The sequence below is a fragment of the Equus przewalskii genome, chromosome 10 (assembly GCF_037783145.1).
Source record: "Equus przewalskii isolate Varuska chromosome 10, EquPr2, whole genome shotgun sequence".
Classification (NCBI taxonomy): Eukaryota; Metazoa; Chordata; class Mammalia; order Perissodactyla; family Equidae; genus Equus; species Equus przewalskii.
In genome coordinates this window covers 39,645,627-39,669,606 of record NC_091840.1, presented here as the reverse complement: position 1 = coordinate 39,669,606, position 23,980 = coordinate 39,645,627, and the positions used below count along the sequence as shown (strand labels likewise).

The 23,980-nt window shown below is 51.9% G+C and overlaps 1 protein-coding gene across 2 annotated transcripts in view; it reads right to left on the bottom strand.

Annotated features, from left to right (window-relative positions):
* Nucleotides 1-8,281: 8,281 nt before the first annotated feature.
* Nucleotides 8,282-23,980, bottom strand: part of ASIC2 (acid sensing ion channel subunit 2) — a 995,375-nt gene continuing 979,676 nt past the window's right edge. For both annotated transcript variants that reach the window (XM_070560848.1, XM_070560847.1), the window contains exons 4-10: nt 22,580-22,730; nt 20,242-20,298; nt 18,625-18,778; nt 16,521-16,612; nt 13,011-13,090; nt 11,178-11,246; nt 8,282-9,227 (exon numbers count right to left, since the gene is read on the bottom strand). In XM_070560848.1, coding sequence (XP_070416949.1) covers nt 9,126-9,227; nt 11,178-11,246; nt 13,011-13,090; nt 16,521-16,612; nt 18,625-18,778; nt 20,242-20,298; nt 22,580-22,730 — 705 coding nt within the window. In that variant the 3' untranslated portion in view covers nt 8,282-9,125. The remainder of the gene's footprint in view (nt 9,228-11,177; nt 11,247-13,010; nt 13,091-16,520; nt 16,613-18,624; nt 18,779-20,241; nt 20,299-22,579; nt 22,731-23,980) is intronic.

The following is a 23,980-nucleotide window of genomic DNA, read 5'->3' as shown; positions in this document are numbered from 1 at the left end:
CGCATCAGGGTTAACTGGCATAGAGCTCCGCCTGGAAGTCCCAATTCCCAAGTGAGGTGCTCAGGCTGGTTGGAGTAATCAGGCTATGTCCTGGCGTCTCCCTGCTTCCACATCACTTTCTCACCCCTCATCCCACTGGTCATTTTGCCCTATTTTACCTTTTTAACATGTCTCCCTCCTTTCCATCCACATACCACTACTGTAAATCAAGCCCCCGTCACTCCTTTCCTAGGACAATTGCAATGGCCTCGAAAGTGTGTCCCTTGCCATCCCAACCCTTCCCTTAGACTGAGTTTTCCACCTTGTTACTCCCTTGCATCCTGGCCCCAGGGGATTTTCTCACCTTCAGGTTAAAGTCCAAGTTCCTTGGCTTGGTACACATGGTCTTCCATGACCCGGGCTCAGCTGCCCCCTGCAGTTCACGGACTGTTGCTCTAGCTGGCATGCATCCCTGCACTTGGTTCCCTGAAAGGACATGATGCCTCCTACCTCTCTCCATCGCTTTACCACTCTTCCCTCATTCATTGTACTCCAGCTGATAAACGCCGTCCTTTGAGGCAACAAGCCTGTTTTCACCACGGAGCCTTCATGCCTGCTGCTGTCTTCCTGGAATGCCTGTTGCTCAGATCTTTGAGTGCCTATTCTTTTCTCTTCAGTCAGGTCTTGTCTCAATTTCACCTCCTCAGAGTGACTTCTCTGACCACCGTAGCTGGAGATCCTCTCCCCTCCTTGTCACTGTCTTACCACCACAGTGTGTAGTACTATCTGAGGTTATTTTGTGCACATGTGAATTTATGCACATCCCTTTTTCAGTCTCCTTATACTAGATTGTAAGCACCATGAGGGCAGGAAATTTGTCTGTCCCTTCTATCCCCAGCACATATAAAATTGCCTGGCACATAGTAGGTACTCAATGAATGAATGAACTTGTTGAATGCACGATTGATGCACAAATGAATGAATGGTAGGTGCTCAGCTAATGACTGTAGAATCAGTAAATGAATGGGTTCTGATAGTATCTTTCAATATAGCAACAATTCATTCATTAAGTACTAGTGATGCATCAGACCTTAGGCATCTCTCCACATGGACCCACTGCACCTCCTGAGCCCTCTTGGGGAGACTCTCTACCTCTCTGGGGGACCACCCTGGCTGCTTTTCATCCAAGTCTCAGTCACCTCTCCCTTGGGCATGTCTTGGAGCAGAGGGAGTTCAGCACAATTTGGGAAGAGCTGGTACAATGGGTTTTTTTCTTTTGGGAAAGTCATTCCACCTCTCCGAGGCTCAGTGTTCCTCGTGGGCAAGAGGAGCTGATAAAGCCCACCTTACAATATGGTATTGATTACATAGTGTAGAGCAGTGAGGCACCTAGTCCAGGGCCTGGCGCAGAGTGGGGGCTTGAGAAACGCTGGCCCCTTTTCTGGTTTCCCTGAGCTCTCAGGGTGCCGAGTTCCAGCCCACCGGGGGAGGAATGGTGGACACACATCCTTCCTGTCCTGGTGACCAGGGCATACTTAGGAGGCCTGCACCATGTCCTCATCACTGTTTGCTGAGGAGGAAGAGGAGAGGGGAGAGAGTGGGAGGAAGGAGCGGAAGGAGAAGGGGGATGGTTGGGATAAAGTGGCAGAGATTTCTATGAGAAGCAGGGAGAATTAGGTGAATTTTTGTCAATTTTGAGTCTAAATCACCTCATTCTTGGACTAGTTTGGCTCCAGGAGACTAATTCAAAACGAGCTTTTCTAGATCTTTTGCACTACATGTGGAGATGATTAGCTTGCTAAGCCCCCTTGTCTCCCTGTAAGGACAGGTGAGGGGGCCAGGGGCTCCTGGCAGCCGAGGGAGGCTCTGCTGAGCACTCTTCTAGGGTGAGCTCCATGCCGTCCGCTGGAGATGGCCGAGTTTGTTTCCATTCCGCACTGGCCTGAGGCTTCTGGAGTAGAAGACTATGGGAGGCTGGCCCAGTCAGATGGGGTCCAGCATTTACTGGACACCTTGTATAGGGTGGCATGTGTGCCATCACTTCTTGCCCACAGCCGACATTGCAAACTGAGCACAAGCCTCTATTCTACTATGTGGTCAGGAATCCTTCTTGACACTTGAATGGCAGCCGCTGTCAATGGAGTTGGCATGTAGGATGGGACTTCATCAGCTCCAACCTGCCATGTGTTACGCATCACACTGGCACTTTCCATAGTTAATCTCACTACCCTCGCAGCACCCCTAGGAAGTGGAAATGGTCATCCCCATTGTTTAGGAGGAAACTGAGCCCCAGGGAAGCTCTAGAGCTTGCCCAAGGTAATGCAGTTGGTGGAGCTTGGATTTGGATGGGGCTGTTGGACCCCAAAGGCTGTGCTTCATCCTCAGTGTGTCCCAGCCTCCATAGCTGGACTAGCCCTTGGACTCTCAGACAGCTGGACCCCTGGGGTGGGAAGGCACAGTGGAGGCAGGGCAGTGGAGAGAGCCCACTCCTATCCAGGAGGGATCCATCCTTCTTCAGACCCTCCAGGTTCTCCTCTGCCTCCAAGTCTTTGCTCAGGTATCTCCTCTGCAAACTTGCCTACCCAGAACTTCCATCCAACTCTCAAGGCTTCAGCCCAAACCTGCTCCACCTCAGCCCGGCACACAGACCCAGGTGCATCTTCTCCATCGAGCATGCTGGGCTTGGTGCACCTCCACTGTAGCTCTCGCTGCGCAGGTTCTTGTATGCCTATCTGTTTCCCACCTCTGCCCGATTAGATTTTGAGCTCCTGAGATTATGACCCCTTGATATATGGACCCCAGAGCTGAGCACAGTGCCTGGTACATAGTGGGCTCACAGAGAGTGCTTGTGGAGTGAGGGACCCTAGCCTGGGGCTGGAAGTCTTCTTCCAGAGGTTTCTTGACCCTCCTCCCTCCAAGGTGGGTTGGGCTGGGTATGCTTTGTTGCCCACCAATCACTTTGTCTTGGGCCAATTTTAACTTGATATATTTCCTTTTGAAAGGAAGCCAGAAAGTCTGAATTACACTAAAGACAAATGGCCCAGAATGGTGATAAGTTAGCCAAATGAGCCACTTCCTTCAGAGGGATGGCGTGGAGAGCAACTTCAAGGAGGCACGAAGTCCAAGTTCCCCGTTCCAAAGCATCACTCACAGCCATCATCAGGGGCGGATTTATTATGATTACTTTCAAACAAAACACACCATTGTAGTCCCGCTCATAAACGAATGCGACGTCAACAGTGGTGTGTGTCTGGGGGATCAACGGCAGCCGGAGAACATTGTGTATGCATTTCTCGCACGCAGTGGTCACGTTCCTCAGGAACAAGGCCATGGGGATGTTTGCAAAGTGATGCTACAGTTGCTTTCTATGTATGCAGGTCTCCTCAGCCCTCAAAATCTCCACATGCATAAAATAATTTTATGGAATCATGTCTCCAAGACTCTCTGTTCATATTCATTTTCTTCTCGTTCATTCATTTTGCCATCTGTGAACTCACTAGTGCATAAGCTGTCGCAGGTGCCAAAGGTTGAAAAAAAATTATGGGAGGAAAAACTTGAAATTGATCAAATCCTATCTATCCTTTCTTCCTCCTGGAAATTGAAAAATGGCATTCATCATGTCATTTTAGGAGAGGAAATGCTGGTTGCTCTTTGTGGTCCTGTGGCGGTCTTTGGGAGGAGAGTTTAGCACTTTCTAAACCAGGGTGGCTTTTCCTGGTGATAGTGCATCCCTATGGGACCACAGATGGGCTCTTGGGGTCCAAAACCCTTCTAACATTGTATGCAAAATGTCATGGATATCCATGTGACTATGTGCCTTTTTTCTGGGGAGAGAGTTCATAGCTTTAACCTTCCTTTTAATCCAAACAAGATTAAGAATCAATGTTTTACAGGAACAAAAAAGGAAAGAAAAGATAGAAAGTATATACCCTAGCTCATTTAATTCCTCATAATTACCCTGAAAATGAGGCACCATCACTTCCATTATGTAGATGGGAAATAGCAGCTCTGAGCAGTAAATTAAATCTTTCCTTGGATCCCTGACATCCATTCTCAACTTAGACCTGTGGACTGTTAGAGCTGGGATGCTCCAAAGAGGTGTCTGTCTGTTTTCCACCCCCTCTCCTTTCATAGAGGAGGAAGCTTAGGTCCAGAGAAGTGAAGTAGATTGTCCAAAGTTACATGATCAATTTACAGCAGAAATGAGTTCGAAAGCCAGTCCTTTGGCTCTCTGTCCAACCTATGGCTTAGTTCTTGCAAAGCCAGGGAGCATAAGTTTCACCAAATGTTAAATGGAATTAGTAAGAGACTGTCCTCCTGTCACCTGGCCTCAGGTTGGGTTGGTTCCCACTGATCTGTGTCATGGTCCCCAGGGACCTAATGGTCCCAAACATACTCAACCTATTAGTCTTAGGAATACACAAACGCATGCACAAAATGATTCCAGGCACCAGGAACCTCAAATGAGTGGAAAGAAGCCATTAGCTCAATAATCAACCCTTGGCTTGGGAAACATCATCATAGACACTTGGAGAGCAGGTGAAGGAGCTTGAAGGACTTTGGCCATGGTACACCCCTCGGTGTGGTGACCAGGCCCTTCATCCTTTGGCACCTGCCTATCTCTCAGTGGTCATTTTGGACACTTTCCCCTTTCACTCTTTGCTCAGGTACCCTGGAGGCACGTGCAGTCCCCCAACCATGCCTTCTCCAGCACCCCCATAGTCGTCTATTTCCTTGTCAGTCCTCCTTTCTCAGATGATACATTCCTTGAGGGCAAGTGCCTGGCGCGCAACTGACAGACAATCAATAGTGCCCCATCAATGGTGAACTCGTGTCCTTCAGGTGTTTCCTCTTCCTTTGCTGCCCTGCTCCCTTCCAACTGGGCCAGGAAGCTTGTTCTGTGCAGCGCGGGATTGGCCCTGGCGGCGAGGGAATCTGGGTTGTTAGCACACCCGCCTGTGGAAGCAAATTCCTTGGTTTCTGGGAGCCTCCTTGCTTCTCTGTAACATTCACTGGAGCTTTCGGGAGGCCCTCACCCCTGCTGAGTTTAGTCCTCAAAGTGGAATTGAAGTCACTGAGCCTGGGGAAGAAGAGGTCCCAGGTCTCTCCCGGGCCCCTAGGCTCAGGCAGGCTGAGCTCAGCTCTACCTGACAGAACTCGCATTGCCCACCGAGCTCACACCTGTGGGCGGGGCCTGCCTCTGACTTCCTCCTTCCCAGCTGCCAAGAACCATATCAGAGACCCTCTGTGGACCCTTTCTCACAAGACGTGTTCATAGTTAAGGCTCTCACAAAAATAGCTTCAAGCTGGAAAGAGAAAAATAAAAGAACTCCGGCTTGTCTCCACCAAAAACAACGAAGCAACAGCATGGAGGCAGCCTGCTCAGACCCTGCACGGCTACTCACGGAGACGCCTCTTCCTTCCGCTCTCCCTAACTGCCGCAAGCCGCACTGACTCTGTTGCTGAGGTTGTGTGCCGTGATTTGATGAATTGATTGATTTTTTGATTTATCTTCTGGCTCTTTGAGGTCACTGCTAATTCAGCCTTGTGATTTGGGCATGTGATTATTCTACACTCCTGGCCTTCGTGTCATCATTTGGGTCACTCTCAAAAACGTGACCCATCCCCTAGTCTCCTGTCTATCTAACCTCTCCAGATCTTCACGAAGGAATGATTACACACATGGCTACTTGTTTGAAATGATGATAATCAAAACCACCCCAGCACGCCCAGGAATTTAGGCACGCAACTGTGTCTTTGGTTAACAACCACTTAATAATCACCAGGAGCTGGCAATTGATTTGCTCTCTTGAGTTTCCTATCTTTTTTTCTTTAAACAAGTTAAATTTGTAGACCTGCTGCAACGTGAGTAAAGCCAGAATCCCCAAATCAGAAGAGGTGCAAATATATGTGAGGCCTGAAGCAATCCAAACCTGTTAGAATATTCTTTGCTCCATCTCAGATTGATCTGATTTTTTTTTTTTTTTGCAAAGGAAGCCAGAAATCCAATGAAGCAGTTCAAATTGCAACTTAAGCTATAGATTTTTAAAAGTTTATGAAACCAACTGGAGCAAGGCAGAAGCATCCAGAAGACTCCCAACTCCCTGAATAGACATGTCATTCGGTTCCTGTCCCAGATGGGGGTGGTCTGAGGACACTCCCTGTTCTTCTGCATCTGACAGTCTGGGGTACCAGCTGGACATTTTCTAGCCTGATGTAGTGAGGGGTGAGTCTGTCTCAGGAGAGGACTTCCACGCCCTGGCAAAATGATCACTCTCAGTCTTTCTTGCTTTAAGAGGATTTACAAATGGAAGTGTGAGCCTGGGAGCTTGGGGGTATAGCTTTGACACTGCCACTAACTCACTGAGTGAACCTAGGCAAGTCCCTTCCTTCCTCTCTTGCGAGAGAGGAAGGAAAATGAGGGCTGTTGGCTATTTGGCCCAAAGGGTCTTTGGCAGGCAGAACAATGGCCTCCAAAGATGTCCATGTCCTAATCCTGGAATCTGTGAATATGTTACTTTACATGGCAAAAGGGACGTTGAAGATGTGATTAGGTTAATAACCTTGAGATGGGGAAATTATCCCGGGTTATTGTGGGCCCAGAGTAATCACAAGGGTCCTTAAAAGATGGAAGACGGGGCAGGAGAGGATCTGAGTTTGAGGGCGATGCGACGGCAGGAGAAGGTCATTGTTGTGTGATGTGAGAAGACTCAACCCATCATTGCTGGCTTTCAAGAAGGAGGAAGAGGCCATGAACCAACGCACGTAGGAAGGCTTCTGGAAGCTGGAAAAGGTGAGGAAAGGGTTCTTTCTCAAGGGCCTCCAGAAAGGAACACGCCCCCTGGTGACTCCTAAATTTTAGTCCCAGGAGACCCGTGTCGGATTTCTGATCTCCAGAACTATAAGAGAATAAATATGTGTTGTTTTAAGCCACTAAATTTGTCATAATTTGTTACAGCAGCGATACTAAACTAAAACAGGGCCCCTTCCTGCAACTTTGCACTCTGTTTTTAAGAATTAAAACCCAGCTTTGCCAACGGCCTTGGGCAGCACCAGCTGAGAGGAGACATCACAGGGAAGCTCTGCCCAGCTGCCTCCCGGAGGCTGGTCCTGCCTGCTCCTCTGGCCACCGCCAGCGTGTGAGCGCAGCTGGTTTGACTTGTCCCGTTGGGCAGGAGGAGGAGCACTCCGAGTCTGAAGGGGCCCCCGAGATCATCTGTGAAGACATAGGTAAGGTATTATCTTCATCCTCAAACTGAGGGAACTGAGTCCAGAGAGGTGTAGGGACTTGTTCATCATCATATAGCTACTGAGAGAAGAAGGCCACGGGGCTGGGGCTCCTAACTCCTGGTGCGAGGCTCTTTTTGATTGATCACCTTGGGGAAATACCTTTTCCTTGTGCTAGTGGGTAGGGCAAGAGGAGGAGGGAGAGAGAGAGAGGGAGAGAGGGAGAGACTGAATGGCAGAGCAGGGACCAGAACCCTGAACCCCAGGTCTACCAGTGCTTTCTGTGCATCTATGCATGAGAAGAAGGGTGCAAACTGTATTAGGCCTTTCTTCACGGCTACGGGTTGGAAGTGGTGGGGGGAGGGGGGATGTGAGGTGAGGCCATGGGAACTGTCCCTATAGAAATAGTGTGATGCAGCGAAGACAAGGATTCTGCCTGAACAGGAAGCTCTATGCCCCCTCCCCAGTGAAGGACTTTCCCAACCTCCTTTCCCACCTGGCCATCCTCTCAGGAGTCATGGGGAGGAAGATGTAACCTTTGCAGGGACATGCAGGTCTGTTTGATGGGGGTGAGGAGGTGGGGTGTGGAGAGGGTCGAGAAAGGCAGGGATGTGGGAGGGGGGCCACGCTGGGCCTGTGTCCAGCCAGGATTCACTGATGGGGTCAGGAGGAGCTGGGACAGAGGACGGAAGAGCAGAGGGATATGAGGCCTCCTATGGTTTTTGGGTCTGGGCAGACTTCTCTGCCTCCCCCCTTCATGCCACATGCCTATGGTCCAGGGCAGTGTCGTCCAGACCATGGGCTGCGACTCCTTAGTGGGTTGCGAAGTCATTGACAAGGTTACGATCAATAGGTTTTAAAGACGGAGAATAGGCTAGAATATACAGTGTACACATTTTGTAAAGGTAAGTGTTGCTGCATAAAACTTTATATATATATATATGTGTGTGTGTGTGTGTATATATATATACACATATATAAAATCTGTGGTTTTGGACTGGGCCGGTCTGGCCCTTTCCCAAGCCCACGGGGAGGGAGACCTGAGTGTGGGGAAAACGCAGAAGGGACACAGCCATTTCCACAAGACCAGCTTTTAATATGACTGTGATTGGAAGCACAAATAAATAAACGCCAGAGAAAATGGAAAAACCGAACTGAACCAAACCTCAGAACATCGAAACCAAAAATCAGAAAACAGAATAAAACAGAACTGATTTCTGACAGACAAACCAAAAAGCCCCAAAGAAAGAGAATCAGACTGTACAAGCCGTGTCACAGGGAGAGCAGAATGACGGGGGCGCTGCGGAGGAGTCCCGGAGTCACCCAAGCCACCATGCCTCGATCACAGGCGCTGGGATGGGCGGGGGGTGGCCCTGGTCACCCCTTGGGTCAGCTGCGGGGAAAGGGGTTTGTGGGCAGGTTGAGAACCTTCACAGACTACACAAGGACCGGACGTCGTCAAGAGGTCTGCGGTTTCCCTCTAGACTGGGCAGTTGTGGTTCCAGCGTGGCCTCAGGGTGACTTTGGGCTGGAACCCGGTCCACTGCATGGCTGCAGAGTGGCTGCTGGACGCCACACAGAGGAGTGTCACATACAGAGACAGACGTGGAGGTGGCGCCGTGAGAAGTCTGGGCATGCAGGTGCTTTATACATCTGGCAGTGAGATGTGATGGCAGGTTGGTTTTTGGACAGTTCCAGAGTGTGACTAGTTTCTCCTCGGAGGGACGCACGGCGGGGCCCGAGGACGCGTCATGTCAGCCGCGGCCGGAGCGAGGTTTGGCAGATAGTTTGCTATGTGTGCATAGGGGGCTCTTGCTTCTTTCCGTTGCCAGGGGCCATTCCACCTGAGCCTGCGGTCCCCTGTCCTGGGTCTTGAGCCTCAAGGTCTGTTTTGGGGGTGCCGGGTGGTCCGGGGGCTGTCAGCAGGCAATTTCCTCCAAGGTCCCCAGGGCCGTCTGCAGGGGCACATTCACAGTGTGGCTGATGGTTTCAGAGTGGTTTGGCATCGTGTCACAAGTGCTCTGGAGGGAAGCGGAAGTGGATGTTTACATTCATTTGGCAAAAATTCATCACGATGCCACCAGCAGCCCTGGGAACTGTGCTCCCCACTTCTGGGCTCTGCCGGGGCGGTGCTGCTCCCACCCCATACGTTTCATGCACCTGTTTGCCATCTCGGGGCATGAGGCTGCAGGGGCCTCACTGCCTTCAGAATCCTCATCGTTGTCCACCTAGGTGCCCCCCAGGGTGGGGAGAGGGCTCCCTGGTGATGGGGTTTAGCAGCTGGTTTGACCTTCTCTCCTAGAGGTCCCCTGATGTGCCACCTGAAGCCACATCTGAGTGGTGTCTAGCTTTGGGGCCGGAGGGCCCCTCCTGGCCTTGTCCTTGGGGGTCTCCTTGGGGGGCCTACCTGGGGTGGAGGAGGAGCAGCCCATGGCTTGGCCTGGGGCAAGGGGTGCCGATTGCTGACGCCAAGCAGGAAGCGTGGAGGGTCCCAACAGCCAGAACCAGAGCTGCCCCAAGGACCTTTAGGGTTAGGCTGGCCCCAGGAAGAAGTCCTCTTGGGTCCCTGAGCAGGGTGGGACTGAGATGGCCATGAATCTTTGGGGCGATTCCCAGGCTGCGGTGGGCAGGAGGCTGGGAGGGATGGGAGCAAAGAGACTAGCCAGGAGGCTGTGCCAAGATATTGGGGGAGACTTGAGGACGGGGCTGTAGATGGGGGAGGGCATGGAGGGGAGGCTGTGACTCTGAGACATTCTGAAGGCAGGAGCAAAGGAGGGGTTGGGGGAGGGAACCTCCACAAGCCGAGCACTTGCTGTAAACTAGGCACCTGCTGATTGCTTTGCAGGCCTGGTCTCACTTAATCCGAATGACAAGCCTCTGAGGTCTCTGTGATTAGGCAGACGCTCAGGGATGTTAAGCGACTTGTCCCCATACAAACATCTAGGAAGCAGGGACCTGGGATCCAGCCAGGTCAGCTGAGTCAGAGCCTGGGCCCCTTCCATACCGCCCTCCCCTCAACAGACTCTGTCTTCTATTAACAGAGGCTGCTAACAGGGGCCCGAGAGAATTAAAGCAGGATTTGCAGCCTGGGAGATGGGTAGAGAAATAGCGTCTGGAACAGAAGTGGGAGGTGCTGGGATCCCTTCTGGATTTGTTGACTTCGAGGGGGCGGTGCCCACCCAACGGGCGTGGTCCTCTCAGGGCCAGAAGTGCTGACCCCAGGGAAAGCCAGTGATCCCTGTGTCTCTCCACTGAGTTTGGGAAGGAGAAGGGACAGCCCTCAGAGGTGCCGCCTGTCTGGCTCAGGAAAGAGAGGCAAAGTAGGACAGTGGTTAGGGGCACCTTGTGTTCAGCTCTGATACTCACCAGCCATGTGACCTTGGCCTCTGGGCCTCAACTGCCTCAAATACAAAATGGAGATAAAAATAGACCTTTCTCTAGGGTGACTGTACAGCTGAAACAACATGGCATTCTTCAGGCACGTAGCACAGAGCCTGACACGTACCTGGTAGAAGGGGTATTATCGCTACTACCAACCTCACAGTGCCCCGCACCCTATGTCTACTTCAAAGGGAGGAGAGTACCAGGGACATCACTGCTTGCCTTTTGCCACCGCAGAGAATAAGGGAGCAGACCTACGCGTAGCCTCTCTGGTTCTCCCCAGGCACGAGATGAGGGGCGTTGCCCTCTGGTCTGGGAGAAGCTGGACGGGGCTGGGCAGGACCTACCCATGGAAGCATCCCCTGGTATCCGTTGCATTCACGGCTTACTAGTGGGCTTTGGGATGAGACTCAGAGAGAGACTCAAGGCTCGGCTGGAGTGTCCTTGGATTTGGGAGCTGACGGGTGGTCGCAAGCCAAGGAAAGGTGTGAGGCCAGGGACGCCCCTCCCGCCCTGCCCCAATATGTGGTTTCCTATGGCTATAGAAGTCAGAGGAACAAAACAGCCTACATCCCACGAGCTGCTCTTACCACATTCTCATCGTGGCTCCCTTCGTCCTCTTCTTTGCCAAGCAGGTCTAATAGCTTCTCTTTGATCAGCTGCAAGAAAGGCAGGGAGGGGTTGTTGGGGCTGGGAGAAGGGTGCCAAGGTCGCGAGGCCTCTCTCCACTGGGCTCAGCTGGGCACCCACAGCGGCTGCCTGGGCTGGGGCTGGACAAACCGAGCAGGAGCCCAGCATGGCAGCCAGCTCTAGGAGGCCCTCCCCAATCTTTTGGCTGAAACGGGATTTTGGTGCAGGAGCGAGAGCCTGGAAGAGGTCACGGGAGGGCCCTGTCTCACAGTGTGGACTGCTTCCTCTTGCGGATGGAAGGTGTGGATAAGCGGTATGTGCTGGCACGGCTGGCTCCCCGTCTGTCCTCAGGAGCAGCCTGGGAGACCCCTTCCTGAGGCTGGGCCTGGGGAACAGGATTACTAATCACTTTCTAGGCTGACAACTCCATAGTTCAAAAGATAGGGCATGCTTGAGTTCATAACCATTTATTCTTAGCAGTAAAGGGTAGTTATTAAATATGTCACCTGGTGTGATCCAATTTTCATAGCTTTGTACAGCTTTTCACAAAAATTAATAAAGCAGAATAGTATCTGGCCACGGGACCTGATTTGGGCTTAGGGACAAGGTTACCCTGCTAAGAGGAAGGGTGTGGCACTCCAGGGAACCCAGGTCACAGGGCTCCTCTAGCTCCCCACAGTGATTCCCAGGGGCCTTTGGCCATTGACAGTGCTCTCTGGGAGGCGGGCTCTGCTCTGCAGGCTCTGCGTGCTGGGCTGATGCTCAGGGTCCTGGGGACCGCGTAGGGCCTGGGTATACCTTAGGAATTCCAGACCCACTGGAGCCAGTTTTGCTCTGGGGGTGATGCAGGAGGAAGGCTGACGAACACCAGGAGCTCTCAATGCCGGAGGGCACTGTTCCTGGTTCAAGAAGCTTTCAGGGGCCCTGTTCCAGCTGCCTCTGAGGGAGACATCTCCCCAGCCTGTCACCAGTCAGATGCGGCTGGTGTGTCCTTGTTCTTCTTGCTCTGGATTGATGAGGATCACCAGAAAATGCCCCTCCCCTAAAGCTGCCTGGGTCATGGAATGCACTACACAGGTGACAGGCCACCCAGAGGGCAGGGGCGTGTGTGTGTGAATGTGGCGTATATGTGTGAGTGGTGGTGTAAACATGTGGGGTGTGTGTGGTTTATGTGTGAGTGGTGTGTGTGCATGTGTGTGGGGTGTGTGTATGATGTATGTGTATTTGTGAGCAGTGTGTGTGTGAGTACTGTATAAGGGTATGTGATATGTGTGTGAATGGGTGTGGTATATGTGTGTGAATGGTGTGCGTGTGTGCATGTGGTGTGAGTGTTGTATATGTGTGTGCATATAGTGTGTGTATTTGTGAGTAGTGTGAGTGTGTGTGATATATATGTGTGTGGTGCGTGTGTGTGCATGTGGTATGAGTGTGTGGGTGCAGACACACTCATGTATGAAGCCACCACATCCGGCCTCACCATCGCGGGGCTCAGAGGTAGCCTCAGCACCGTCTCTTCTCCTTCTCAACCCTTCCCATCCCTCCCTCCCTGGGAGTGTGGACAGCCCACAGCTCTTCCAGCTCCCTGAGGACAGGGCTGTGGCTTCCATCCCTGTTACACCCACCCCTCCCACATGTCTAGGACTCGGTGATAGACAATATCCATGGACAGGGAGGAGAGAGCAGGCCCTGGTGGAAAGAGGCCATCCTCTCCCCCACACTTTGGTTCTGGACATGGGGGCAGGATGAGGGGACCAGCTTATGGTCATTTCCCCACAAGCAATCCCAAATCTTACCTCATAAATATAATCAAAGAGCTCTAGTATTGTAAGGATACTAGCACCAATAAATAGTCCCATCTGACCACCAATATCACCTGGAAAGAGAGAGAGAAGACCAAAGATGTGGCTTTACTCACACAGCTCCCAGAAGGGGTGAACAGACTAAGAACTCAGAAACCAGACCTTCTGAAAGGGGAGCCTGGGCCTTGTAAGTGGAAGGCCAGCCTTTGACAATGAGCCTCCCTCATTGCGCAACTCTGAGAGCAGATGGTTGTCAGCACCCACTGGGGATGGGAACTAACCTGAATGCTTATTGGAGGGGCCTAGAATAGGTCTCATAGGCTAATGGGCTTTCACTCAGAGCCACACTGGGTGAGCCCTACTTTGGCTCTGGGTTGGGAATAGACACAAGACATGTGTGGTCCTTGCCTGGGGAGAGGGCACAGTCTAACCTGAGACACATGTGTCAGGTGCCCTGAGTGGGGGCCTCTGGAGCAGTGGCACAAGAGACCCATCTACCCACTAAGTCATCACATGGCCTTGGGCTACCTTGGGAGCACCTCTCATCCTTGGGATCAGGTCATACGAAGCACCCCCTATGTTCCCCTTTGCACTGAAGGTAAATGTTCAATTTGGCTTCTTTCCAGAGCAGAGGTTCTTATCCTGGGGTGTATGGGACAAAAGTCCCATATTGACCAAAGTCTTTCTAGAATGGTCTCCAGATCCCCCTGCATCAAACTCCTGGGAGACTTGCATCCAGTGTAGCTACCTGCACCCACTCTAGGCTTATAAAATCAGAATCTCTGGGGTTGGGGTCTGGAAGCCAAGATTTTTAAGTTCCCAAGTGGCTCTCTGGTCCCCCAGAGTCTGAGAGTCACTCTCCTGTGGGAGCTTCAGATGGTTGGAGACCTCCTGAAATTGAATGCAAAACACTATGCGCATGCACTGGGCATTTGCAGAGGGTGAGTCCCTATTTGAGAAGCTGTTACCAGATTCTCCAAGATTCACCCGGCGTCTCTGGATGTTTTGCTCCAGAGGCAGTGTGATGGGGCAGAGGGCTCTGCGGCTCTGAGTCTGGAGAGTGGCCACCAGCTTGCTGTGTGGTTTGATAAGCCCTGCCCTTCTCAATAGCTTTGCCTTCAAAGCACATTTGCTGATGGAGGTGGTTGGGAGAGGGGATGGAGGAGACAACTGAAATCCTTTCCAGCAGTAACCCCTAAGACTGTCAGCTGCTGGGCTGGGCTGGGGAGAGCGCTGGGAGCCAGGGGTGCTGTTGAAGGTGGGTGTAAAGTCCCACTGGAGAGTCCAGGCTGACCTCTTGGTCTGAGAACTTTCTGGTGGGTACATCTCCCTTCTCCTCCCCAGATTATGGCTGAGAGGAGCCCAACAACCACATCCCCAGGGGAGCAAGCTGAGAGGGTGGGGAGGGGGCTCTTGCTGGTGGGTCTTGGTGCTGTGCTTGGAATGGCTCCTCCTCTTTCCTCTCCTCCCCCACTGCTCTCTCTAATGTCCTTAATGGGGACATTATTGGGGAGAGTGTGCTTATGTACGTGCATGTCAGGTGTGAGGTGTGTGTTCACCCATGCGTGCAGTGTGACTGAGGGTGGGACATGTGCTGTGTGTGTGCACGTGTTTGTACAGAAGCTGGCAGTATGTCTGGCCATTGATGGCTTGATGTAGGTGGCTCTCTATGTCTAGGGTAGGTACATCAAGTGTGTCTAAATGTAAGTGTGGCTTCGTGGAGGTGGGCATGGTGTGTCCAAATGTGTAGAACATGTGTGAGCATGTGTAGGTATGAGTGTGATTGTGTGTATAGGCGGGTATATGTAATGAGTGTGTGAGTGTATAGGCACGCAGGGCATGTGCACGCATGTGCCTCTAGCTGTGTGGCTGGCACATGGGTCTGTGCCGGCGTGCACTTGTGTGTGTGGCTCACCGTGGTGCGTGTGTGTGGGTTGGGGTGGGATGTGCCATGTGGAGCACCAACACACGTGCAGTGTGCACTGAAGTGAGGGTGAGCCCCGTGGTGGCGAGAGGGCCTGACTGGGCCTGATGGCGGAGGGTTTGCGAGCGCACGCTCTCATCACAGGAGGTACAGATGGCAGCAGGAGTTTCTCAGCGGGCTATTCTGGGTGGGAGCAAGATGCTGGCAACACGCTCATCCTCATATCTGATCAGAGACGAGCTATTCCTCCTGACAGATTCGGAGCTCAGGCCCTCTGTGCTGTGCATGAGTGTGTGTGTGTGTGTGTGTGTGTGTGACTGTGAGCCTGTGTTGGGGAGGGGAGGGGTGGGAAGCGGAGGGGAGCTGAGAAAGCACGTCTTCAGTCATCTTTAGGAAATAAATGTGACAGGGGTGAGACGACGGCACCTACATTTCTGGCGCACCATCTCTACTGTGGGCCAGGGCACGAGTCTCTTGGCTCAGTCCCTTTGGCCACAACAGCCTCCGAGGACTGAGTGACGACCATCTTAGCCCAGACTGGGGGCGCATTCCCTAGTCTCCTGGGAGAGGTGCAGAAATGCTCAGACGGCACCTGGAAACACCAGCTGGGCCCTGGGCCCCTGGGCCCCTGGCATGACTGTCCAGGTGCCAGAAACTACTATTTATGAGCCTTCTGTGGACCGGGGCTTTATCGCACTTCACCACCACAACATATCATGCAGTGGGTTTTATTAGACCCATTTTACAGACGAGGGAGCTGAGGGTCAGTGAGGTGAGGCCGTTTGCTCACATTCTTCCAGCTGGCGTGCAGCAGCTTTTCCGTTACATTTCCAGGTAGGAGGTACCTGCCCCCACCCCCCAGGATGCCGCGCTTACCTGGTTCAGCTCGCAGAGACAACGAGAACTGTCTTTTCACTGTCCACCTTGAGGGGTCTTGTGAGTTTTGTGCTGGGCTGGGACAGGGTTGAAATGAACTCCCTGCCTCCATGACGTGCTGATGGGGCCAGGGGAGCTGACACGAATCGTGTGGGTTGGCAGTCAACTTTGTAGCTATCTGGGGATGCATCAGCCTTCTTTTGTGTTTGACAAAGGACTCTCAGTCCAGCGGGACACCTGGCCTTCTCCAAGCAGCAATGTTGCTTTCTGGGTGGGGGCTCCATCAAGGGCCCTCAGGGTCCTGCTGCCTGGGGAGACCCTAGTTCAGCCTTCCCTCCGCCTGACAGCTCTGCTTTCCCGCCACGGCCCCAGGGCTCTCACTCCAACCTGGGGGCAGAAGACCACGGAATCCAAGAGGGCGGCTCTGGGAAGGCCCTGAGTGACCTTTGAGCTCACCTGCTTCATTGTGTCGATGGGGAAACGGAGGACTAGATGGAGGATTGGATCGAGCCTAAAACCCACACTGGACTTCTTCCTGTCCTGGGACAGGAGTAGTGTGAGGAAAGAGGGCGTAACTAATGAATTAAACGGCTAGACTCATCGGAAGGCTCATACGTCTGTCTACCCACCCGCCCACCCACCATGCCCCTCCCCTCCACCTCCTATTCGATGTGGACATTTGTGCAGCTGACACTCTGACTTACCAAGTAAGGCAGCAACTTCATACGCCTTCTTCTGCTCAATTGTCTCATAATTGAGAGCTTCAAAAAATATATCCAGAACCAGGATGTTCTCTCTGCAGAGGGAATATTCAGGACCACGGTCAGAACCATCAGGATCCACAGGGATCAGTTAAGACAATTTTCCCGTGGACAGATGGAGAAACTGAGGCCCAGAGAAGCAAAACAACTGGCCGGAAGTTACAGCTGGTTAATGGCAGAGCTGGGCTGGAAACCTGGAGTCCTGACTCCCGGCCCAGTGCTCTTCACAGGACTTGGAGGCGAAGGGGGGCTGCCCTGCTTGGCCCCTTATCTCTATCGCCCCTCTCTTTGCATCCTCTCCAGGATCCCTGCCTGGCTTCCTGGCCTCTGGGCCCTCAAAGGGTTGGCCTGGGTGCTGACCTGCAGGTGAGCTCAGTTGCCCGCCCCTGCTGTCCTCTCCTGCCCACTCCTGAGAGGCCCCCATTTCCTACTGGGATTTATACAAGCTTCTCCTCGGGGGAGGCCCTACCCTGGTATTGCCAAGCCTGCTGCCTGAGCCAGGGAGCATTTTTAGGGAGCAAACCTATATGCCGCTGGGGAGGTTTCTGGCGGAAGCACTGGTTCCCTCTTGCTCCTTTTGGCAGGTGTGTTAATGAGACTCATCCTGGCAGGAAAAGTCATCATTGCCAGCAGAATGTCTGCTAAGCAGCAGGGCCCGGCACCTTCCGCAATTCCCCATCTCCTTCAGTGTTGCTCACAACGCCCTCGATGCCCCCTGTTTTCAAGCCGCTGAGCGAAAGCTGTCCCAGGATGGGGTTTGGTGACTGTGTTGGCAGGAGGGAGTGGCTGGGGAGAGAGAAGCAAATCCTCCTCTCCGTGCGGGGCTCCAGAGGCGCTATTCAAAGCGTCGCCATCTCTTGCCTGGTTTACGGCAATTGCCTCCTACCAGGCTCCCTTCTGCCCATCTGGCTTCTCATCAGTCGTCTTTACTGCCGCCTGAAGGATCTTTCTCCAACGGCCAAGCTAACTCACAGTAAATAAAATTCCAGTTCAGTTCCTCAGTCACACGGGCTGCATGTAAAATGCTCACTAGCCACATGTGGTTGGTGGCTACCACGTTGGATATCACAGATGGAGAACATTTCTATGGCTGCAGAAAGTTCTACTGGGGAGCAGTGATCTCAAATACAAACTGGAGCCTGTCACTCACCTGCTTGAGGTTCTTCAGCCGCAAAGTCCACTCCCTGCACCTGTTCCTGCCCTCCCCTCCCCCTCCCCAGCCTGCAGGACCCTCTGGCTCTGACATGTCCACCTGGCCCAGCTTCCTCTTGCAGTTCGCTCATGTGCCCTGCGCTGATGCTCTGTGCTGTGCCTCTGCCCAGGACTCCCTCTTCCCTTATGTCTTTCACTCATTTATTCTCTGAAAAGATATTTTTTGAGCACCGACTCTGTGCCAGACACTCCACAGCAGAGAACAAAAGAGACAGGTTCCTGCCCTCAGGAAGCTTTCCATCGAGTGCGGCAGGCAGGTAATAAACAAGGAAACACACACGTACACGAATATAGAATTACACACGGGCAGTGAGTGTTATAAAGGAAAATACCAGGAGGAAAATGTAGCTGTCTGAGGAGATGACGTTCAAATGGAGACCTGCACAATGGGGAACCTGTTAGGTGAAGAGTGAGAGGAAAAGCATTCCAGGCAGAGGGAACAGAATGTGCAAAACCTGCCTGGAAAACTCCTATACATCCTTTAAAAAAATCTCTGTAGCTTCCTTGACTGCATCTCCATTCAGTGTAGCAACCACTTCTCTGATTGCCTGATCAGCCTACATGAAAGCCCACACAGCACTCAGTTGTGTACTTGTCTCCCCACAAGACTGTGAGCTCCTTAAAAGCAGGGGCTGTGTCTTAATCATCTTTGTCTTCTTGTTTTCTAAGTGCTGAGCACAGAGCTCGGCACACAGTAGGTGCTCAATTAACATCTGCCAAATGGAACTAACTGCTTACCTTTGCTCGATTCTTCAACTGCTCCCAATTTCCTCTTCATCCACTCCCCTGACCGCCCCGCCCACCGCCCACCGCCCTCCATGCCCACTTAGCTTACGAGATATATTTCTCTGATTTGTTAAACTTCTTCTCGAGGTACTTGGCCGACGTCTTGCTGGGAATCTTCACCATGGAGAGCTCTTTGTTGTAGCGGGTCAGGTTGCAGGGTGTCCTGCAGAGACAGTAATTACTGTCCTTCTCCGCCAGCAGACCTGGAGGGGAGAGGGAGGCGGGGCTTAGCCAGGTGTGGGGACTGGGGCCTCTGGACCCAGAGTGACTGGGGCCCAGCAGCAGAGATGTGAGCCGGGAGGAGGTGAGGGGTGGGGGGCTGCAGAGAGAAGCCGAGCTGGCTCTTGCTACAGGTCCACGAGGGTGTGAGCTTTCATAAAAAAGCGCCCACTTCCTATGTTGCTCTTGGTCTTGTCTTCCTTCTGCTCCCTTTACTGTCATGCTGCCCTTTAAAAATTGTCGAGAAGGTACCGCTTTTGGAGAATGTGCTCCAAAGGAGTCCTGGCCCCCTCAACTTCCCAGGCCCTTCTTCTCTGCTCCTAGCCTCAGTGTTCTCATCCACAAAGTGGGCTGCCCGTCAAAGGCATACATGGAAGACTGTTTTATCTGAAACCCGGGGCTCCGTGGTATTCTCTCTGGGGCTCCCCGATAGCCCGTGCGCACCTCCTCCGCCCGCTGGGTTAGCATGCAGGCAGATTCTCGTTTCCTTTTCCTAGAAGCAACCTCCCCACATCTGGAACACCTCTCTCCTTGTCCTCTTCTTCCATTCAGGATGGAGTGGTTAAAGGCGTCATTTTCCTCCCTCCCCCTTTCCTCTAACCATCTCGGTGTGCCTGGCTACCCATGCATTTTGTTGATTCTTTACTCCAAAGAGAGGCTGAGCCTTTGCACACCTCAGGAGTCGCTCCCTCTCCTTGCAGCCAGTCCTCCTGGAGGCATCTGGGTGTGAGTCCAGAGCTGCCCCCACTTCGTTCTAGCAAGTGCTGCTGCTGAACAAACTTGAGTCCATACGATTTAAAATTCTCTCTGTTTGTCTCGATGATAACCATTTCCCAGGTTCGGAGAGAGGCTAAGTTTGGGGTTACAGCTTGTGCGTGCTTGCCCACAGTTTTCCAGCGGGAGCGGAACGGGGACCAGCAGAGTTATTCCAAACTGCAAACGCCCAGCAGGCGGAGGAGGGGGAGTGCTCCGTACCTTCCATTTGCACACCCAGCCTTGCCCCACCCCTTCCCCCACTCAACGGAGCATGCAAAGACAGGACTGCTTCGGAATAACCTGGGCCTCCTCATGGGAACCATCAGAGTGTGTGCGGGGAGGTACCGCCAGGCTCCATCAGGTGCCCACCCGGCTGCCTAGGGTCCCTCCTCTCTCCACCTCTGTCCCCTCCTCTGCTTCCCTCAGCGCCCTCTGAAATCTGCCCCCTTCCTCTCCTCCAGTGCCCCTGCCAGCCTTCAGCCACTTGTATCAATTCCCTCCTCCACCCTGCTCTCCTTCCTGCTCTCCATCTCCCTCCCCTGTTCTGCGGCAGCCCCATCCTGTCCAGCCTCTTTCCCCTCATCCTTCTCCATTCCCCCTTCCACCCATCTCTCTCCCACACCCAGAAGGTCTCCGACGTCATAACCTCAAGGCCCCCCTCCCCCCGCATTCCATCTGTCCCAGTACTGACCTAGCGCAGGCTCTGCACACTCCTTGTGCTGCTCAGGGGTACAGAACGGGGCATCCCCTGCAAAGAAGAAACACAGGGAGAGGTGCTCGGGCAGCAGCACCTCCCTCCTGGGCCTGTGGGGAGTGAGTGCATGCCGCTATGGGGGAGGGGCAACAGTCCCCCAGTGGACAGTCAGGAGGGAGCCATGGATCAGGGCTGCCTGTGGGCAGCAGGGGAGCAGGACCCAGAGCAGAAGTTTGGTTCTGGTCTGCTCTGTGACCTTGGGAAGGTGACTACGGGAACTGCCTGGCTGACTTCTCCCAGGCTGCTGAGCAGGTCCAACTAACTCCCATAGGTGACTGGTGAGAAAGCCTCGATGGCTGGAAGTGGGGAGGCGCTGGTGAGCACTCGCAAGTCCCGGCCATGCATTGTTGCCTTTAACCGGTACCTGTATCCTTGGAAGTAGGAAGCAGTGTATCTGTTTTACCCCTGAGACACTTGAGGCCTAGGTATCCTGCCTTCCCAGGACACAGAGCTAGCCGTGAGGGAGGTGCCCTTTGAACCCAGGGCAGTCTGAGCCCGAGGCGAGGGCTCCATCCACCGCCCACACGGCCTCATGGGAGCAAGGGCTGCTGTGTAAGTCTCTTTGCTTTGCCCTTAATTCCATGTTAGTAATTAAGATGCCAGCAACAGTGTCGTGAGCAGAATGATGAAAATCTCTACTGCTTGCGTTAGGCTCAGTTTCCACGGGGGAAACCTCACTGGCTGGTGACCCAGTCTGAGCGCCGGATTCTCCTCTCTGGCCTCTCCTTGTTGAAATCCAGGACATTTTTATTTTCTTTTACCAAGTGCTAAAGTTAAAGTCCACCACAGTGTCTTTTCTTTACCATTTCCTCCAAAATTTTTTTCATGGGCTGAAGAGCTGACATGCTTCTTCCTTTCCAATAATAACAATTAACTGATGTGTTTCCCTTTTTGCTCTGTCTTTCTAGGAAGCTCAGGGGCAATTTTAAAGATCAATAATTCTAATCTTAGATTACTAAAGAAATTACTGATGACTACTGAAATAATTCAGAATTTCGCTACAAGATGTTCATTTTAGCACTGGTTATTACGGAAAACAAGTGGTAGTGAACTAAATGTCGGACATAAGAATTTAGTTAAATAAGGGGTGGCCCCGTGGTCCAGTGGTTAAGTTTGTGTGCTCTGCTTCAGTGGCCTGGGGTTTCCCGGTTCGGATCGTGGGCGCAGACCTACACACCACTCTTCAAGCCGTGCTGTGGTGGCATCCCACATAGAAGAACTAGAATGATTTATAACGAGGATCTACAGCTATGTGGTGGGGCTTTGTCGGGGTCGGGGCGGGGGGTGGAAAGAGGAAGATTGGCAACAGATGTTAGCTCGGGGCCAATCTTCTTCACCAAAAAGCATACCTTTAAAGAATTTAGTTAAATAAAGTTAAATAAAGGATGATATAAGCACGAAATGGTAGCCATTAAATATAATAGCAAAGTTCCTGGCATATAGTATGTTTTCAATCAACATGACTTTAGGTTTCTTCTCTCTATGTGCTAACACAGCAACCACTGACTTTCGCAGTTTACAAGCATTTCTATATCCTAATTTTGTCCTCATAACAGCTAATGATTCTGTTTTAAAGATAATGAAGGTGAGAACAGAGAGGTTTACTAAGTGGTGCCAGTCACACTGCAGGTGAGTGGGGGAACCTGAATGAGAAGCCACGGCCCCTGCCTCAGCCGCAGTCATCCTGCTATGCCACAACACCAAACTCTTCCGGCCCGGTGAGCGCCCCCTCCGCACTTCTGCCTCTGACATGCTGGCCGCCTCTGACGAGATGGCTGCACGCATTGTCACTCCGACAGCAGAAATGTCAGGACACTCACAGTTATTTGCTCGCTGATGGACTTTTGCTTCATTTGAAAGAGTGCTAGACATTTGGATGCAAGAAGGGAAACATCTGGATGAAAGCAACAAACATCTGGATGTTTGAATGTGTACCACATCAGGATGCAAGAATTGCGAGCATCCAGATATCTGGGCACTAATCTCTAGGATGTAAGAGCGGCAGATAATTAGCAAACACATGAGCATTGGGAGGAATGTTCTCCAAACATCTGGACGCTTCTGGACACCAGGATGCTGCCTTGGTTGCTAGACTGGATGTTTCCAGCTTCCCTTTAAATGTTTAGGAACCAAATAACAGAACAGTCTTCCCAGAACGACATCCCTTTGGATCCTCGTGGAGAGGGTAAAGTGTTTCCCATCAGGGTGAGAAATGCAGAGAAGGTCCCAGGAGGTCCCAGCGGGGCCCTGCGGCCGGCAGGCCCCTGGCACTGACCTGGCATGTGAACCATGCGGCAATTGCAGTTCTCCACAATGTAGCGGGTCTCACAGTCAATCCTACAGGCGGTGATGCTGTAAACAGGGAAGAAGTCGAGGCCCATCTCTGAGGACCGGCACTCCCCCCACGGCGGGGGCAGGTATGTGAGCTGCAAGACAGGGAGAGGGGGAGCTGTCAGCCCTGGAGGTTCAGCCTTGACAGACGCAGTGGCTCATTCATTCACTTATTCAATCAACAAACAATGATTGAGCATCCACTACATGACAATCTAAACTCTACTGACCTCACAGGCCTTCACCATTTGGCTCCAATGCTAGTCTTCCTATCTTATCTTTTATAACCTTCCCATAAAGACTGATCTTCTCAGAGTCTCTTACACATACCACATGTCTTCCCACTTCCACACTTCGTCATCTCACATCTCTTGGAATGACTCGGCTAAATTCTATCCTCTTGGCTTGGGACATTCCGACCCCAGGCCTCGATCTGGAGGACGAAACGTGGAGGAGGTTCAAGATGAAATGGCTTTAGGCATAAGCAATGTTACTTAGTCTCTTTGGCCCTGGTTAGAGCAATTCTCCAGTGTCATGCCGTGGACAAACTCCTTTGGGGAAAATGACACTCTTATTCTCAGAGGTCCAATGACCATAAAATATTCTAGCACCTCTGGTACCTACCTGCTGGGGGGGGTGGGGGGAGTGAAGAATGAGGGAACCAGTGGCTTTTGAGCACTAACTATGAAATAAGCCTCAAGCTAAGTCCCTTATACTTATCTTTCTCTTTTAATTGAAGAATAAAAAATGCAATAAAATGCACGCATTTTCAGTGCATAGTTCAACACATTCTGAAAAATGTGTATACCTATGTAACCCCCACTGCAATCAAGATATAGCACATTTTCAATCACTTCAGAAAGTTTCTTCCCATCTCTTTCCAATCAGGCCTCCACCCACCCAGGCAATCGCTGTTACAAATTCTATCACCGTATGTTGGCTTTGCCTGCTCTTGAATTTCATATAAATGAAAACTTACGCTATGTGCTCTTTAGTGTCTGGCTTCTTTTGCTCAACACAACGTTTTTGAGATTTATCGCCATAGTTGCATGCATCAGTTCATTTCTTTTTATTGCTGCATAGTTTTCCGTTGTACCAATACCCTACAATCTGTTTATCCATTCTCCTGATGACAGGCACTTGGATTGTCGCCAAGTTTGGTAATTACAAAAAAGCCCCTGCTAACATTTATATATGTCATTTTGTGGACATGTATTTTGATTTCTCTTGGGCAAATGGCGAGGAGTAGAGTAGTTGGTTCGTAAGATAGGTCTAGGTCTAACTTTATGGGAAACCATGAACCTGTAATCTGAGTGGTTATACTATTCTTCACTCCCACTAGCAG